General features: G+C 43.0%; 2 protein-coding genes across 2 annotated transcripts in view; both read right to left on the bottom strand.

Annotated features, from left to right (window-relative positions):
• The window catches only part of TESK2 (testis associated actin remodelling kinase 2), a gene marked incomplete at its 5' end in the record, with an annotated part of 77,953 nt that extends 74,508 nt beyond the window's left edge, over positions 1 to 3,445 (bottom strand). Inside the window, one exon of the mRNA XM_084786577.1 lies at positions 3,224 to 3,445. Within this exon, the coding sequence (XP_084642703.1) occupies positions 3,224 to 3,445 (222 nt within the window). The remainder of the gene's footprint in view (positions 1 to 3,223) is intronic.
• CCDC163 (CCDC163 homolog) overlaps positions 3,415 to 14,452 on the bottom strand; it is a 38,831-nt gene continuing 27,793 nt past the window's right edge. The window contains exon 11 of the transcript XR_014780165.1: positions 3,415 to 3,526. The gene's annotated coding sequence lies outside the window, so the exon portion shown is untranslated. The remainder of the gene's footprint in view (positions 3,527 to 14,452) is intronic.

Raw genomic sequence — 14,452 nt, 5'->3', positions numbered from 1 at the left:
AAATGCCTCATCCCCTGCAAAGAACTACTCAACCCAAGCTTGGTGGCGCATGCTTATAATTCCAGCACTTGGAAGGTAGACACAGGAAGGTCACAAGTTCAAGATCATCCCTCAGCTACACAGGGAGTTTGAGGACAGCCTAGACTATATAAGACTCTATCAGACAAAAAAAAAAATTAAGATTAAAAAATAAAATAAAATTATAGTTAAAAAGCTATTAACTGGGCTGGGCAACAGTGGCACATGCCTTTAATCACAGCACTCAGGAGTCAGAGACAGGCAGATCTCTGAGTTTGAGGCCAGCCTGGTCTACCATGAGTTCCACCATGGCCAGAGATATACCAAGAGAGAAACCCTGTCTTAAACAACAAAACAAACAAGCAACCAAAACAAACAAACAAAAGCTATTAACTGCACCTAAATTAATCTGCAAAATATTAACTATATAGTAAGGTTTGGACCAGACTTCATGGTACAGCCCTGCAATCCTAGCTACATGTAGACTGAGACAAGAGGATTCAAAGTTCAAGGTCTACTTGGACTCAGTGAGCTCAGTGACAGAGCACCTGCTGAGCAGGAGAGGCCCTAGCTCACGCTCCAATCCTGCAATGATGTGTGTATGAACAAATGTTAGAGGTACAATTGAGTAGCCTTTTAGAAAAGTAAATCCAATCCTATTTAATGTAAAACTACACAATTTAAAAAGAGGGGGCTGTGGAGAATGATCAGTTAGTAAAGTACTTGCCACACAAGACCTAAGGCTGAGCCCTAGAACTCACGTGAAACAGCCAAATGTGGCATGGCTCACTCTAATTCCAACATAGGGAAGCAAAGGCAAGTGAATCTCTGAGTTCAGGATAGCTGCTCTACATAGCTAGTTTCAGGACAGCCAGGGCTACGTAGCAAGACCTTGTCTCAAAAAAAGAAAATATAAAGAGACAGGTATAGTAGTGCATGTCTTTAAACCCAGCACTCCGGGAGGCAGAAGCAGGAAGATTTCTGATCAGACAAACCTGATCTACAGAGCAAATTTTAGGACAGCCAAGGTTATACAATAAAACCTTGCCTCAAAAATAAATACATAAATAATAAGTAGTAACAATAAAAATTAAAAATAGACTATAATGTGGAGGCCAGCTTAGTGGTGCATGCATTTAGTTCCACAAAAAATAGGAAGTAAAGGAAGAGCAGGTCTATATGAGTTCCAGATCAGCCAAAACTACACAGTGAGACTCCATATTAAAACAAACAGACAAGCTGGGCAGTAGAATCCCAGGCAAAATACAAATGTACATAAAATAAAGAAAAACATTGAAAATAATTTTTAAAATAAAGAAAAAGGGTGTATTTTGAGCTGGTAAGGTGACTCAACAGGTAAAAACACTTGTTTTGAAAGCTTGATGACACTGGGCACAGTGACACATGGCTGCAATTTGAGTTCTCTGGGAGGCAGAGGCAGGTGGATCTGTGAGTTCAAGGCCAGCCTGGTCTACAAAGAGAGTCCAGGACAGCCAGGGCTACACCAAGAAACCTTGTCTCAATAAAACCTAAATAAATATAAAATGAAAATTTGTTGAAGTGATATACAACCTTTGGTCTACGTAGACACACATGCAAGCAGAGAAGGAGGGAGACAAAGAAGAGAAGGAAGAAAAGGGAGAGAAAGAGGGAGAGGAGGAAAAGGAGGAGGTTTAGCTGGGCTCTTACAGAACAATAGGGGCCCCTACACTGGTGACTCATCTAATATTTATTTGTTTGTTTTTATGTACACTGGTGTTCTGCCTGCATGTAAATCTGTTTGAGGGTGTCAGATTCCCCTGAAACTGGAATTAGACAGTTGTGAGCTGCCATGTGGGTGCTGGGAACTGAACCCAGGTCCTTTGGGAAAACAGCCAGTGCTCTTGCCCACTGAGCCATCCTCTCTAGTGCGCGCACACACACACACACACACACACACACACACACACACACACACACACACACACAATTTATCTAATCTTGATCACCTCCAAAGGCCACATCTCTAAACACCATAGCTGAAGTACTTTTGGAAAGCACAAATCTTATTCAAGCCAAAGTGCACACAAATGTGATTTTTTGTGGTTGTTGTTGTTGTTGTTGTTGTTCTGTTTTTTTCAAGACAGGGTTTCTCTGTGTAGCCCTGGCTGTCCTGGACTCACTCTGTAGACCAGGCTGGCCTCAGAGATCTGCCTGCTTCTGCCTCCCAAGTGCTGGGATTAAAGGCGTGGGCCACCACCACCCAGGTATAAATGTGACTGATAGATTGATTGATGTCGAGACAGGATTTCTCTGTGTGTACTCCTGGCTATCTTGGATGAATGTGATTTTTTAAAAAATAATTTTGGGGCTATAGTGATGGCTCATCAATTAAGAACACTTGTTCTTTCAGAAGACCCGGATTTTATATGCAGCACCAACATGGCGACTTACAACTAACTATCTGTAACTTCATTCCCAGAGGACATGATGCCCTCTCTTGCTTCCATGAGCACCAGGCACACACAAGGTACACAGATGCATGCATGCAAGACACATACACAAAATTAAAGATAAATAAGTGCAATTAAAATAAACAAAATTAGATGCTTAATGAAAAACAAAAATAGTATATTTTCAAATATGAAACAACAACCACTTTTAAAACACAAGACAGCCACATACAGTAATTCATTACTGTAACAAGAGCTCTGTAACATAGACAGAAGTATTAGAATCAATGCAAGTTCAAAGCCAGCCCTACCTATACAGTAAGTTTGAGGCTAGTCAGAACACTTGTGTTTGCACACTCATACACAAACACAACATGGGGGAGGGGTGGGATATAGATAGTTCAGTGGCAGAATGTTTACCTAGTATGTACAAAGTCCTAGACTCCACTGCCAATGTTCTAACAATAAAAACAAAACAAGAAGTTATATGAAGGACTCTCAAAACTGTTTAAACCACATCTGTAGCTCACAGCTTATGTAATCACAGCACTCAGAAGGTTGAGGCAGGAGGATCAGTGAAAGTGTGGTGGTACATGACTGCAATCCAACACCCAGGTGAATCTCTGTGAGTTCAAGGCCAGCCAGGATTGCCCAGTGAAACCCTATCCTCAAAAACGCAAAACAAACAAAACACCATACACAACTATTCACTCTGCAGTAAGTCTGACCATCAGAAAAACCACAGGACATAAGCTGAGACATAACTCACTCACCTTGAACACTTCAGAGAAGAAGCCAGATCCTATTTTTTCACGGGTGAAGTCGTCCAAACTCGTCAGCCTGGAAAAGGCACTAATAATCGCACGATAGGAAGATGATGACACTCTTCCCACCTGCACGGTGCTCCCGTCCCCTCCACCGCCTCCTTCAAATTCCTCCAGGCGCTCCACACGTGGGGGAAATCCTGCGATTGAGTTCCGCTTGCTCCTATCCATAATCTCTATAATCACTCCTTCACTTCAGAAGGAGCTCCACACATAGCTTTTGTTCAGTTTTCTTTCTTTTCCAGTGCGACACTACAGGGAAAAAGAAAACACATGCACGCATTTTACTAAAACCACCGATGACTGTATGAAAATTAACAAAGTCTCAATGCAAAAGTATTTCCTTCTGCATTCTACCTCTGCTTTCCAGATCTAAATAATACTTTGTCTTCACTTTCAAAATAACAGATATACACAAAAAGCAAGCTGTCACATCTTAATGTGACTAGAATATAAAAATCATAGATTACATTCTTTAAAAAAATTTTTTTTAAGATTTATTTATTTCATTTCATTTCATGTGTATCAGTGTTTTGCCTGCATGTGTACAATGTGCTTGCCTGATGGCCACAGTGATCAAGAAGATGGCCAGATGGTTGTTGTCCTGGCTAGTTTTATGTCAACTTGTATGTGCTAGGGTCACTTGGGAAGAGCCACTCTCAGGTAAGAAAATGCCTCCATAAGATATGCCTGCAGCAAGTCTGCAGGGTATTTTAATTACTGACTGATGTGGGAGGGGCCCAGCACACACTGGGTGATGCCATCCCTGGACAGGTGGTCCTGGGCATTAGAAGCAGATTGCCTGCTGGCTGCACATGTCTTTAATCCTAGCACTTAGGAGGTAGAGCAGATGGATCTCCGAGTTCAAAGGCAGTCTGGTCTACAGAGTGAGTTTCAGGACAGCCAAGGCTACACCGAGAAACCATGTCTAGAAAAGCCCCCTCTCAGAGAGAGAGAGAGAGAGAGAGAGAGAGAGAGAGAGAGAGAGAGAGAGATGAAGCAGACAGCAGTAAACAGCTCTCCCCCCATGACCTCTATCACCACTGCCTCCAGATTCCTGCCCAGCTTAAGTTCTTGTCCTACTTCCCTCAGTAAGAGCCTGTGCTGTAAGAACTGTAGGCTGAAAGAAACCCTTCCCTGTCCAAATTACTTTTAATCAGTGTTTTATCACAATAGAATCCTAATATTACTACAATAGAAACCTACCTGAGACAGTTGTGAACCATCATTTGAGTACTGGGACCAAACCCAGATCATGTGCAAGAGCAAACCACGCTCTTAAGCTCTGAAGCATCTCTCCAGCCTTGTAGATTGTATTCTGCATAACAACACAGCCATGGTAGCATCCATCATTCATTACTCATCCATCCCTTTGCCTAGACAACTGTAAAAGCACGATCTGAGGCTAGAGCCCAGTATCAGAGATTACACTTAGTCTGAGAGCTTTACCTATAGCATGCCATTTGATTCTCAAAAAAGTCATGGTAAGGATTATTATGCTCTTTTCACAGAGATCAGGTATGGTTACCAAATCACAGGGAAAATTAAAATCAAGACGGGTTCAAAGCCTGTTACGCTACCAATATCCTTTATGGCCACACACTATGTCATTAATTTGAAAAATTACTAAATTCAAAATATAAAGCAAAGGTAATTAATGTTGGGCATGGGCATGAGTATTTCTTTAATGTCAAGGCCAGCCCAGGTTACAGAGTGAAACCTTGTCTTAAATACCCACACACATCACTATAAATGACCAGGCTGGAATGTAGCTCAGTGGTAGAGAGCTTACCTAAGTTATGTGAAACCTGGGTTCAAACCTCAGCACCACCAAAACAAGTAAAAGGTACTTTAAAATGACCAAAAAACTCACTGCTGATTACTAGTCAAGATTCCAGGCGGGGGGTGGGGGGGGTGGGGGTGGGGTGTTGGAGAATGGCTCAGAGCACTGCTGCTCTTCCAGATGTCCTGAGTTCAATTCCCAGCAACCACATGGTGGCTCACAACCATCTATAATGTGATCTGATGCCCTCTTTGGCCTGCAAGTATACATGCAGGCAGAGGAGCACTGTATACATAATAATAAATAAATCTTAAGAAAGAAAGAAAGAAGAAAGAAAAGACTCTAGAGGGGCTGGAGAAATGGCACCATGGTTAAAGCACTGTTATTCTTGTAGAAGACACATGTTCAGTTCCCAGCTCCCACACAATGGTTTACAACCATCTATAACTCCAATTCTAAATTTGATATCCTCTTCTGGCCTCCAAGAGTAATGCATGCACATGGTCACATATATGCACATTTTCTTTTTAATTTTTTATTTTTGTTTTGGTTTTGGTTTTTTGAGACAGGGTTTCTCTGCGTAGCCTTGGCTGTCCTGGACTCACTTTGGAAACCAGGCTGGCCTCTAACTCACAGCAATCCACCTGCCTCTGCCTCCTGAGTACGGGGATTAAAAGCGTGCGCCACCACGCCCAGCTTATTTTTTAATCTTAAAAATAAAAGCCTGCAGGCCATGTGGGACATGCTTAACTAAGAACAAAAGCACAGGAGCACACTCTCTTCTATCCAGTCTTCCCACACTCATGCCCCACCTCACCTTGAGAACTGATTATAAGAGTTCTACATAAAATAAAACATCTTTGTGTAGTTTTTCTTGTAATCTTTGCTTTTCACTTGCAGCAGGCAACCCTTGTGAGATCGTTCACAAGCATGATGAATACCTTACCTACTCACCCAGTCCTCCACCTCCATCCGTGGAGAATTGAGCTGCACTAACAGACCACCCTATGCCGTTACTTGGCAGGGAGGGGAGGAGAGAGACTGGCTTGGTTTCTCCAATGTGTTGTACTCTGTCATTCCTGATGTCTAACTATACTCTGGAGGTTCTGTAAAATATCTTTTTTTTCTTCAACATAAAATCATTTTTGCTCTAGCTGGTCCTACCAGATTCTCCAGAGAAAGAATAATCCACATTCCCAAAGAATAAAAATATCTAAGTGCCTTTATTGAACATCTTCCAAGAAATGGCATCAAGTACACCCTTACTGCCAGGTGTTTGGCCCAGGCCTTTAATCTCAGCACTCAGGATGCAGAGGCAGGCAGATCTCTTGATTTTGAGGTCAACCTGGGCTACAGTGTTTTTTCCAGGAGAGCCAGGGCTACAAAGAGAAACGCTGTCTCAAAAAGTCCACCATACCAAGAATTAAGGTTGCAAGAACAAAGTGTTAAACCTTATAACCAGGAGGGCTCACCAATATAGCCATCTATTTTAAATCTGAAGAAACACATAGACAAGAAAGTGAAAATATAACAAGTCAAGTGGGTTGTGTTTTCTTATTTTGTGTTCTTTGATGTTTATTTTTTGGTTTTGTGTAAGCTATTTTGTCTTACATGTTTACTTACTGGGGTTGGGAGCAGACACTCAGGTGCCACAATGTGCATGTTTATGGAAGTCTTAAGACAATTTGTGGGAGTCAGTGCTCTCAGTCTACCATGTAGGTCCCAGAAATCAAACTCACGTTACTAGGCTGGACCACAAGCACCTTTACCACCGAGTCATCTCACCGGCCCAGTATAAGGTATTTATTAACAAGCTATGACATGGAACCAATGAACTAATGGAGTATATTTTCCAAAGTTATGTCTGTCATTTGAATCTAAATCAGCAGGGGAGAAAGGCAGGAGAACACAAGCCTGTTACCTCTTTGGTGTTACCGACAGGTAGACTGCCACAAATTCAAGGTCAGTCTGGCCTACATTGTGAATTCTAGGCCACCCAGGACTGTATCTGTCTCAAGGAAAAAACTTACTTGCAGAGGCAGGCATGGTGGTTTAAAACCCAGTACTTGGGAGGTTGAGGCAAGAAGAAAGTCTTGCAGCAAAGGCCAACCTAAGCTACACAGAGAGACTCTGCCTCAAAAACAACCCAAATTAACAAAGAAGGTGTTAAAACCCCAAAGTTCTGTGAGTGGAGAGTGAGATCTGACTCTCACACGAACTCTGGTGCCCCTTTTCTGACCACGTCCCCTGGACAGGGAGGCCTGGCGGCACCCAGAGGAATGATAGCAAGTTACCAAGAAGAGACTCGATATTCTAAGAGCATATATAAGGGGAGGTCTCCCTCAGTGACAGACATAGGGGAGGGGAGAAGGGGGGAAGTGGGAGGGAGGGAGGAATAGGAGGAAACAAGGGAAGGGCTAACAATCTACATGTAATATGAATAAAATTAATAATAAAAAATAATAATAAATGTGAACACACACACACACACACAAAAACAACCCACAGTTCTGGACCTTCTACTTGACCTACACCATCAGAGTGTCTTTGGATAAGACTTGAAAACTTAACTGGGTTCCACAGTGATTCCTATTTCTTCCAGAAGCTGACAACCTTCAATGGGAGGAAAGTGAAATTGTTTTAAAGATTTTCTCTTATTTTACATGTACAAGTATTTTGCTTGGATGTCTGTCTGTGCACTACTTGCATGGCTGGGCTTTTGATCCCTTGGAACTGGAGTTAGGGATGGCGGCAAGCTGCCATGTGGGCGCTGGGAATGGAACTGGGTCCTCCGTGAGAAGTACACTTAACCACCGAGCCATCAGAGAGGAAACTGAATAGCTCTTTTTAGGCACCAATAATTTTACTATTGTTTTCTCACTTAAGCTCCGAAACATGCCCCTAAAGTAGACATTTCCTCTATTTTACAGAAAAGAAAAGTAGGCTAAGAAAGTTAGGAAGCCTGTCTAAGCATGGCCAGGTAGTGGAAGCAGAACTGTAGCCAGGCTTCACCTGGCCCCAAAACTCAAGGTTCTCTATTTCATTATTAATTGTTCAGTGTTTTTCCACTATAACAACTGTAAGGACTTAAACTAGCCACCAGAGTAGAAAAAAGGACAGAGACTTAAAGTGGCTGATTATAACTATTAGATGGAAACAGAAAGAAAAATTATATGGAGAGCTGCGACTAAGTGGTTACAGTAGAGAGCTGGAAAAAGAAACCATATCAAATTGAAATATAGCTGCCTGCAAAGCTAATTGACTGACCTGATTTGAGCAAATTTTGCCATTTAAAGTTCCCTTAGAATACTGCAAGGGGTTACGAACAACCTTTTTGTTTTAGAATGAAAAGTTCACTACAAGTTGCTATCAGTCTAGATAGTAACTAAGTAGCACCTGCAGTGTAGCCAACAGTGCTTTTCCATTGTTATTCATTTTACTATACAAACATTTACTAATTTATGTACAGGCATATGCCACAGCACATGTATTAGTTCCTTCCTTCCACCATGTGGCTCCTGAGCTCAAACTCAGATCATCAGGCTTGGCAGCAAGTCCCTACTCACTAAGTTATTATCAACCTGTTCAATGCCCAGAGAGTTCCTGGGATAACAGATCCTAGATGCCTACACTAAAGCACAGAAAGTAAAATATTTTTCTTGTTTTGGCTTGTTGACACCCCAACCCTGCTGTGGGGCCAATATGACCTTGAAATTCTTATCTCTTGCCTCACCTCACAGATGCTGGCATTACTGTGTGTTGCCACACCTGCTCAAAATTACTTGTTGCAGCTCAACATGTCTGAGCCTCAGCTATGTAGGGAGAGGTAAGAAATTTCTAATTCCAACTGGGCTGGCTTGGTAGGAACCTTGTTCAACCATAGCACAATAAACTGACAATTTTTATGGTTACTTGGAAATGTAACATATCTTTGCTCACAGGACCTACCTTCCTTTATTGAGGGGGAAATGTCTAAGAAACCCAGGCTGAGGCTGGGTATGGTGGCACACACTTTTAATCTCAGCACTCAGGAGGCAGAGGCTGGCATATTGCTGTGAGTTTGAGGTCAGCTTGGTCTACAAAGTGAGTCTAGGACAGGCAAAGCTACACAGAGAAACTCTGTCGAAAAAAAGAAAGAAAGAAAGAGAGAGAGAGAGAGAAAGAAAGAAAGAAAGAAAGAAAGGGAAAAGAAAAGAAAAGAATGAATCAAACAGTTCCCTGAAGCCGGGCGTGGTGGCGCATGCCTTTAATCCCAGCACTCAGGAGGCAAAAGCAGGACGATTTCTGTAAATTCAAGGCCAGTCTGGTCGACAAAGTGAGTCCAGGACAGCCAAGGATAACACAGAGAAACCTTGTCTCGAAAAACCAAAAGAAAAGAAACCCAGGCCGAGCCCACGGTGGCACATGCCTTTAATCCCAGCACTCAGGAGGCGGATCTCTGAGTTCAAGGCTAATCCGGTCTACAGACTGAGTTCCAGGAAAGCCAGGGCTACAAAATGAAACCTTGTCTTGAAAAACAAGAAAAGTGGGGGTAGGGAATAAGAAGGGGAAAGAGAAGGGGAGAGGAGGAGAGGAGGAGAAGAGAAGTGAAACTAAACCCAGACTGTCCTCAAACCGGATTCTCCTGCCTCATCCTCTGGAATACTGAGACAACATCCATTCACTGCTACATCCAACTCAGACATTTTTAAGAGGGAGGAAAAAAGTTGAGGGGTTTGTTTTGTTTTCAGTAACGCAATGTTTTAGTTAGGGTTTCTATTGCTGCAACTAAACACCATGACCAAAAAGCAAATTGGAGAGGAAAGGATTTATTCAGCTTACACGTCCACATTGCTCTTAATCACCAAAGGAAGTCAGGACAGAACTCAAGCAGGGTAGGAACCTGGAGGCCGGAGCTGATACAGAGGCCACAGAGAGTGCTGCCTACAGGCTTGCTCCAGAGGGCTTGCTCAGTCTGCTTTCTTATAGAACCCAGGACCACCAGTCCAGGGATGGCACCACTCACAATGGGCTGGGCCCTCTCCCATCAATAATTTTAAAAATGCCTTACAGCTGGATCTTGTGAAGGCATTTTTTCAATTATAGGAACCTAGCTATATTTAACCTTGTTACATCTCCAGTCTTCATCTGTAAAATAGAAACAAAAACAGTGGATATATTATACTGTACATATGGCTTATATACATTAGTTAATCTAAGTCATACAATGGCTATTATTATTATTGATCAAACAGTTCCCTCTTTTCAGATAACTCTAGTTTGTGTGTCAAGTTGACGTTAAGTCTAGCCAGCACATACAATAAGCCAGGAATAGGGGCATATATCCATAATATCAGCACTAGAGCAACTAAGAAAAATGTGGGTCATGTATTATTCAAGGCTAGGCTGGGCTACATAGCAAGCACATCTCAAACAAACAAGCCCCAGGACAGCCAAGGCGACACAGAGAAACCCTATCTTGAAGAAAAAATAATAATAATAACAACAAAGAACAAACAAAACAAAACAAAGAATGGGAATGACTTCGTGCCATCGAAGTGTATGAGCTTTTTCTTGATTTTATAAGGCCTTGCAGTTAAAAGCCAGCCATGGTAGAACATGGCCGCCATCCTAGCATTTAGAAGGAAGATGCAAGGTAATCAGTTCAAGGTAACTCTCAGCTAAAGGGACTTTAAGATCAATCTGAGCTACCCTAGACCCAGTCAAGAAGAGAGAGGCAGAAGCCAGGCGTGGTGGTGCACGTCTTCTTTAATCCCAGCACAGCAGAGGCAGGTGGCAAAGAAACAGCAACACAGTATGCAAGCCAATCCTCCAGATTCTCAAACTATTCTGCAACAGTTCCACTACATGGGATAATTTATATCCTATTCTGAAGTCTCAAAAGCATTGTGGAAACTTTTGGGGTTTTTTTTTGTTGTTGTTGTTGTTGTTTTGTTGCTTTTTTAAACAGAATTAATTCACTTTATTTTTCTTGTAAAAACCCTTATGTGGTAGCCACAGCTGGAGCCTGGGTCCACTGAACAGACACTCTGGTGTGGGTTTTCACAAGATGATCAGTGAATTTCTGATAAGGAGACTTAGTGAACATAGTTTCTTTCCAGAGATCAGGTGTCAGGCAGCTGTAGGTCTTGGAAATGGAATCAAAAGTGGCCTTGGCAAAGTTGCCCAGGGTGGCAGTACACCTGGCTGATGTGTAGCAGTTATCAATACCGGCCATCATCATCATCAGCTTCTTGGGCACAGGAGCTGAGACAATGCCAGTGCCTCTGGGGACAGGGATGAGACGCACCAAAACAGAGCCACAGCAGCCTGTCACCTTGCATGGAACAGTGTGTGGCTTGCCAATCTTGTTCCCCCAGTAGCCTCTCAGCACAGGGACGATGGAAAGCTTGGCCAAGATGATGGTCCCTCGGATAGCAGTGGCTACCTCCTTGGAGCACTTAACACCAAGACCAACGTGACCATTGTAGTCCCCAAGAGCGACAAAAGCCTTGAACCTGGTCCGCTGGCCAGCCTGTGTCTGCTTCTACACTGGCATGATCTTGAGACCCTCATCCTTTAGGGATGCGCCCAGGAAAAAAAATCAATAATCTCGGATTCCTTAATGGGCAGGGAGAACAGATAAATCTCCTCCAAGGACTTGATCTTCATATCCTTAACCAGGCGGCCCAGCTTGGTGACGGGGATCCACTCCTTGTCTTCGGCTTTACTCCCACGAGTCCCGCGGCCTCGACCACTGCCACTAAGACGGCTGCCAAATCCCACTCGGAAGCCGGGAAGCCACCTCACTCTCCTAATCCTGGGCCCTGGGTCCTTCAGGCCCTCCCGCTGCACTGGTGTCATCCGCCATTTGGTGTTTTCCCGAGGAAGAAGCAGCTTGGGTTTGTTTTTTGTTTTTTGTGACAGGGTTTTTCTGTGTAGCTGTGGCTGCTTTGGACTCACTTTGTAGACCAGGCTGGCCTCTAAATCACAAAGATTCATCTGCCTCTGCCTCCCAAGTGCTGAGACTAAAGGCGTGTGCCACCACTGTCTAGCTAAGCACTGTGGAAACTTTTAAGCCATAAATTTAAAATAGAAAAGAATATATATAAAACATATTTAGTTTAGAGTTCCTCTTTCATGTTAAAGTATTAATCACTAGTCAGCGGAGAAAAATAGTACAAAATATAGTCCCTTCATGGAAATAAAGATTTCCTTAATACATTTTAGAAATTCTGAAAAAGGAAAACACCCAAGTCGTGCCTTTGTTTCCATGGTCAGACACTAAATAACCTTATTTTACTTATTATTATATACGTGTGCATGATGTGTGTGTGCATGTATATGAGGGGTGATTGTGAGTATACACGTTCATGTGTGGAGGTGTGTGTGCACATTTGTCTTTATGTGCATGTGAGTGTAGGCATTAATTCTCCTGGAGCTCTTTACAGGCAGTGTGTGTTGCAGTACCTGGGTGGCAGGAGCCACACGCTGTCCTCTGCAAGAGCAGTTAAGTGCTCTTACTAATGGGCCTTCTCTTCTTTGCCCTCACCACTTCTGTTGTAGTTGGTGGTGGTGATGGTGATGATGGTGTTTTCTTTTTTCTTTTCTTTTTCAAAACAGGATTTCTCTGCCTAACAGCCCTGGCTGTTCTGGAACTCTCTTTAAAGACCAGGCTGACCTCGAACTCACAGAGATCCACCTACCTCTGCTTTCTGAGTGCTGGGATTAAAGGTGTTTGCCACCATGCCTGGTGGTTTTGGTTTTCTTTTTCTTTTTTCTTTTTTTCCTTGGTTTTTCGAGACAGGGTTTCTCTGTGTAGCCTTGGCTGTCCAGGACTCACTTATAGACCAGGCTGGCCTTGAACTCACAAAGATCCACCTGCCTCTGCCTCCTGAATGCTGGGATTAAAGGCGTGCGCCACCACGCACTGTGGTTTTGGTTTTCAAGACAGAGTCTCTGTGTAGTCATGGCTGTCCTGACTTTGTAAACCATGTTTGTAGGTATAATCTCTTTCGTACTATATGGATTCTTCACCTGTCAATAAACAGCAGATTGCCTATAGCTGGACAGGAAATAGGGAAGAATTCCAGTAGAGAGAGTGAATGCTGGGAAAGAATGAAGGGCACGACACCTGAGCAGAGGTCACCAGCCACGTGGCAGCTTAGAACTGAAAACACGGGATAGCAGCTATGAGCAAGTCAGGGAACATGCCTTGCCATACTGGCCTTTTGAAGATATTCTGGGAAACCCCCTTGACAGGTTGGCCTTAAACTCAAAGATACTCCTGCCTCTACCTCCAGTGTTAGAAGTAAAGGCTCCCTGACAAATTTTAATTACCTATAAAAGACATGAAAAGTATGGACCACACAAAGGCTGATGAGGAGGCTCAGCTCAGCGACTAAAGGCACCTGCTGACAAGCTGAGTTTGATCCCTGGGACTCACATAGTGGGAGGAGAGACACCTGTAGGCTGTTTGCTGACCTCTACGTAGGAGGAGCTTTCCTGCTACTCTGCGTATGTGTATATATATAACCTCACACATATATGCACACAAAATAATAAATAAAATGTTTAAAGTTGCCAGGCATAGTGGTATATGCCTTTAATCCCAGCATTCAAGAGACAGAGGCAGGTAGATCTGACTCCAGTCTGGTCTACATAATGGTTCCAGAACAGCCAAGAGTCTATAGTGAGACCTTGTTTTAAAAAATAATAAAGCCGGGCGTGGTGGCGCACGCCTTTAATCCCAGCACTCGAGAGGCAGAGGCAGGCGGATCGCTGTGAGTTCGAGGCCAGCCTGGTCTACAAAGCGAGTCCAGGACAGCTAAGGCTACACAGAGAAACCCTGTCTCAAAAAACCAATCAATCAATCAATCAATCAATAATAAAAAATAAAAAATAATAATAAAAGCCAGGCATGGTGGCACACGCCTGTAATCCCAGCACTTGGGAGGCAGAGGCAGGCGGATCACTGAGTTCGAAGCCAGCCTGGTCTACAAAGTGAGTCCAGGACAGCCAAGGCTAACACAGAGAGACCTTGTCTCGAAAAACCAAAATAATAATAATAATAATAATAATAATAATAATAATAATAATAATAATAATAATAATAAAATAAGTAAAAATAAAATAATAAATAAATAATAGTTGGGAGTGGTGGTACAGGTGTGTAATCCCAGCACTTAGAGAGGCAGAGGCAAGCAGATCTCTGTGAGTTCAAGACCAGCCCGGTCTACAAAGTGAGTCCAGGACAGCCAAGGCTACACAGAGAAACCTTGTCTCAGGGGGAAAAAAAAAACCCAAATAAATAAAAACTATACCCTGGGTCTTTTGGAGGGAGTACTATTTTTGTTTTAAAGCACGTATTTATTAATTTGGGGAAGCGGGTACTTGAGCTGTGGCGAGCACATAGA

The sequence above is a fragment of the Acomys minous genome (genome assembly GCF_964271855.1).
Source record: "Acomys minous genome assembly, chromosome: 6".
Lineage (NCBI taxonomy): Eukaryota > Metazoa > Chordata > Mammalia > Rodentia > Muridae > Acomys > Acomys minous.
Note: the sequence above shows the minus strand (reverse complement) of the source record. Positions and strands in the feature narration are given on the sequence as shown.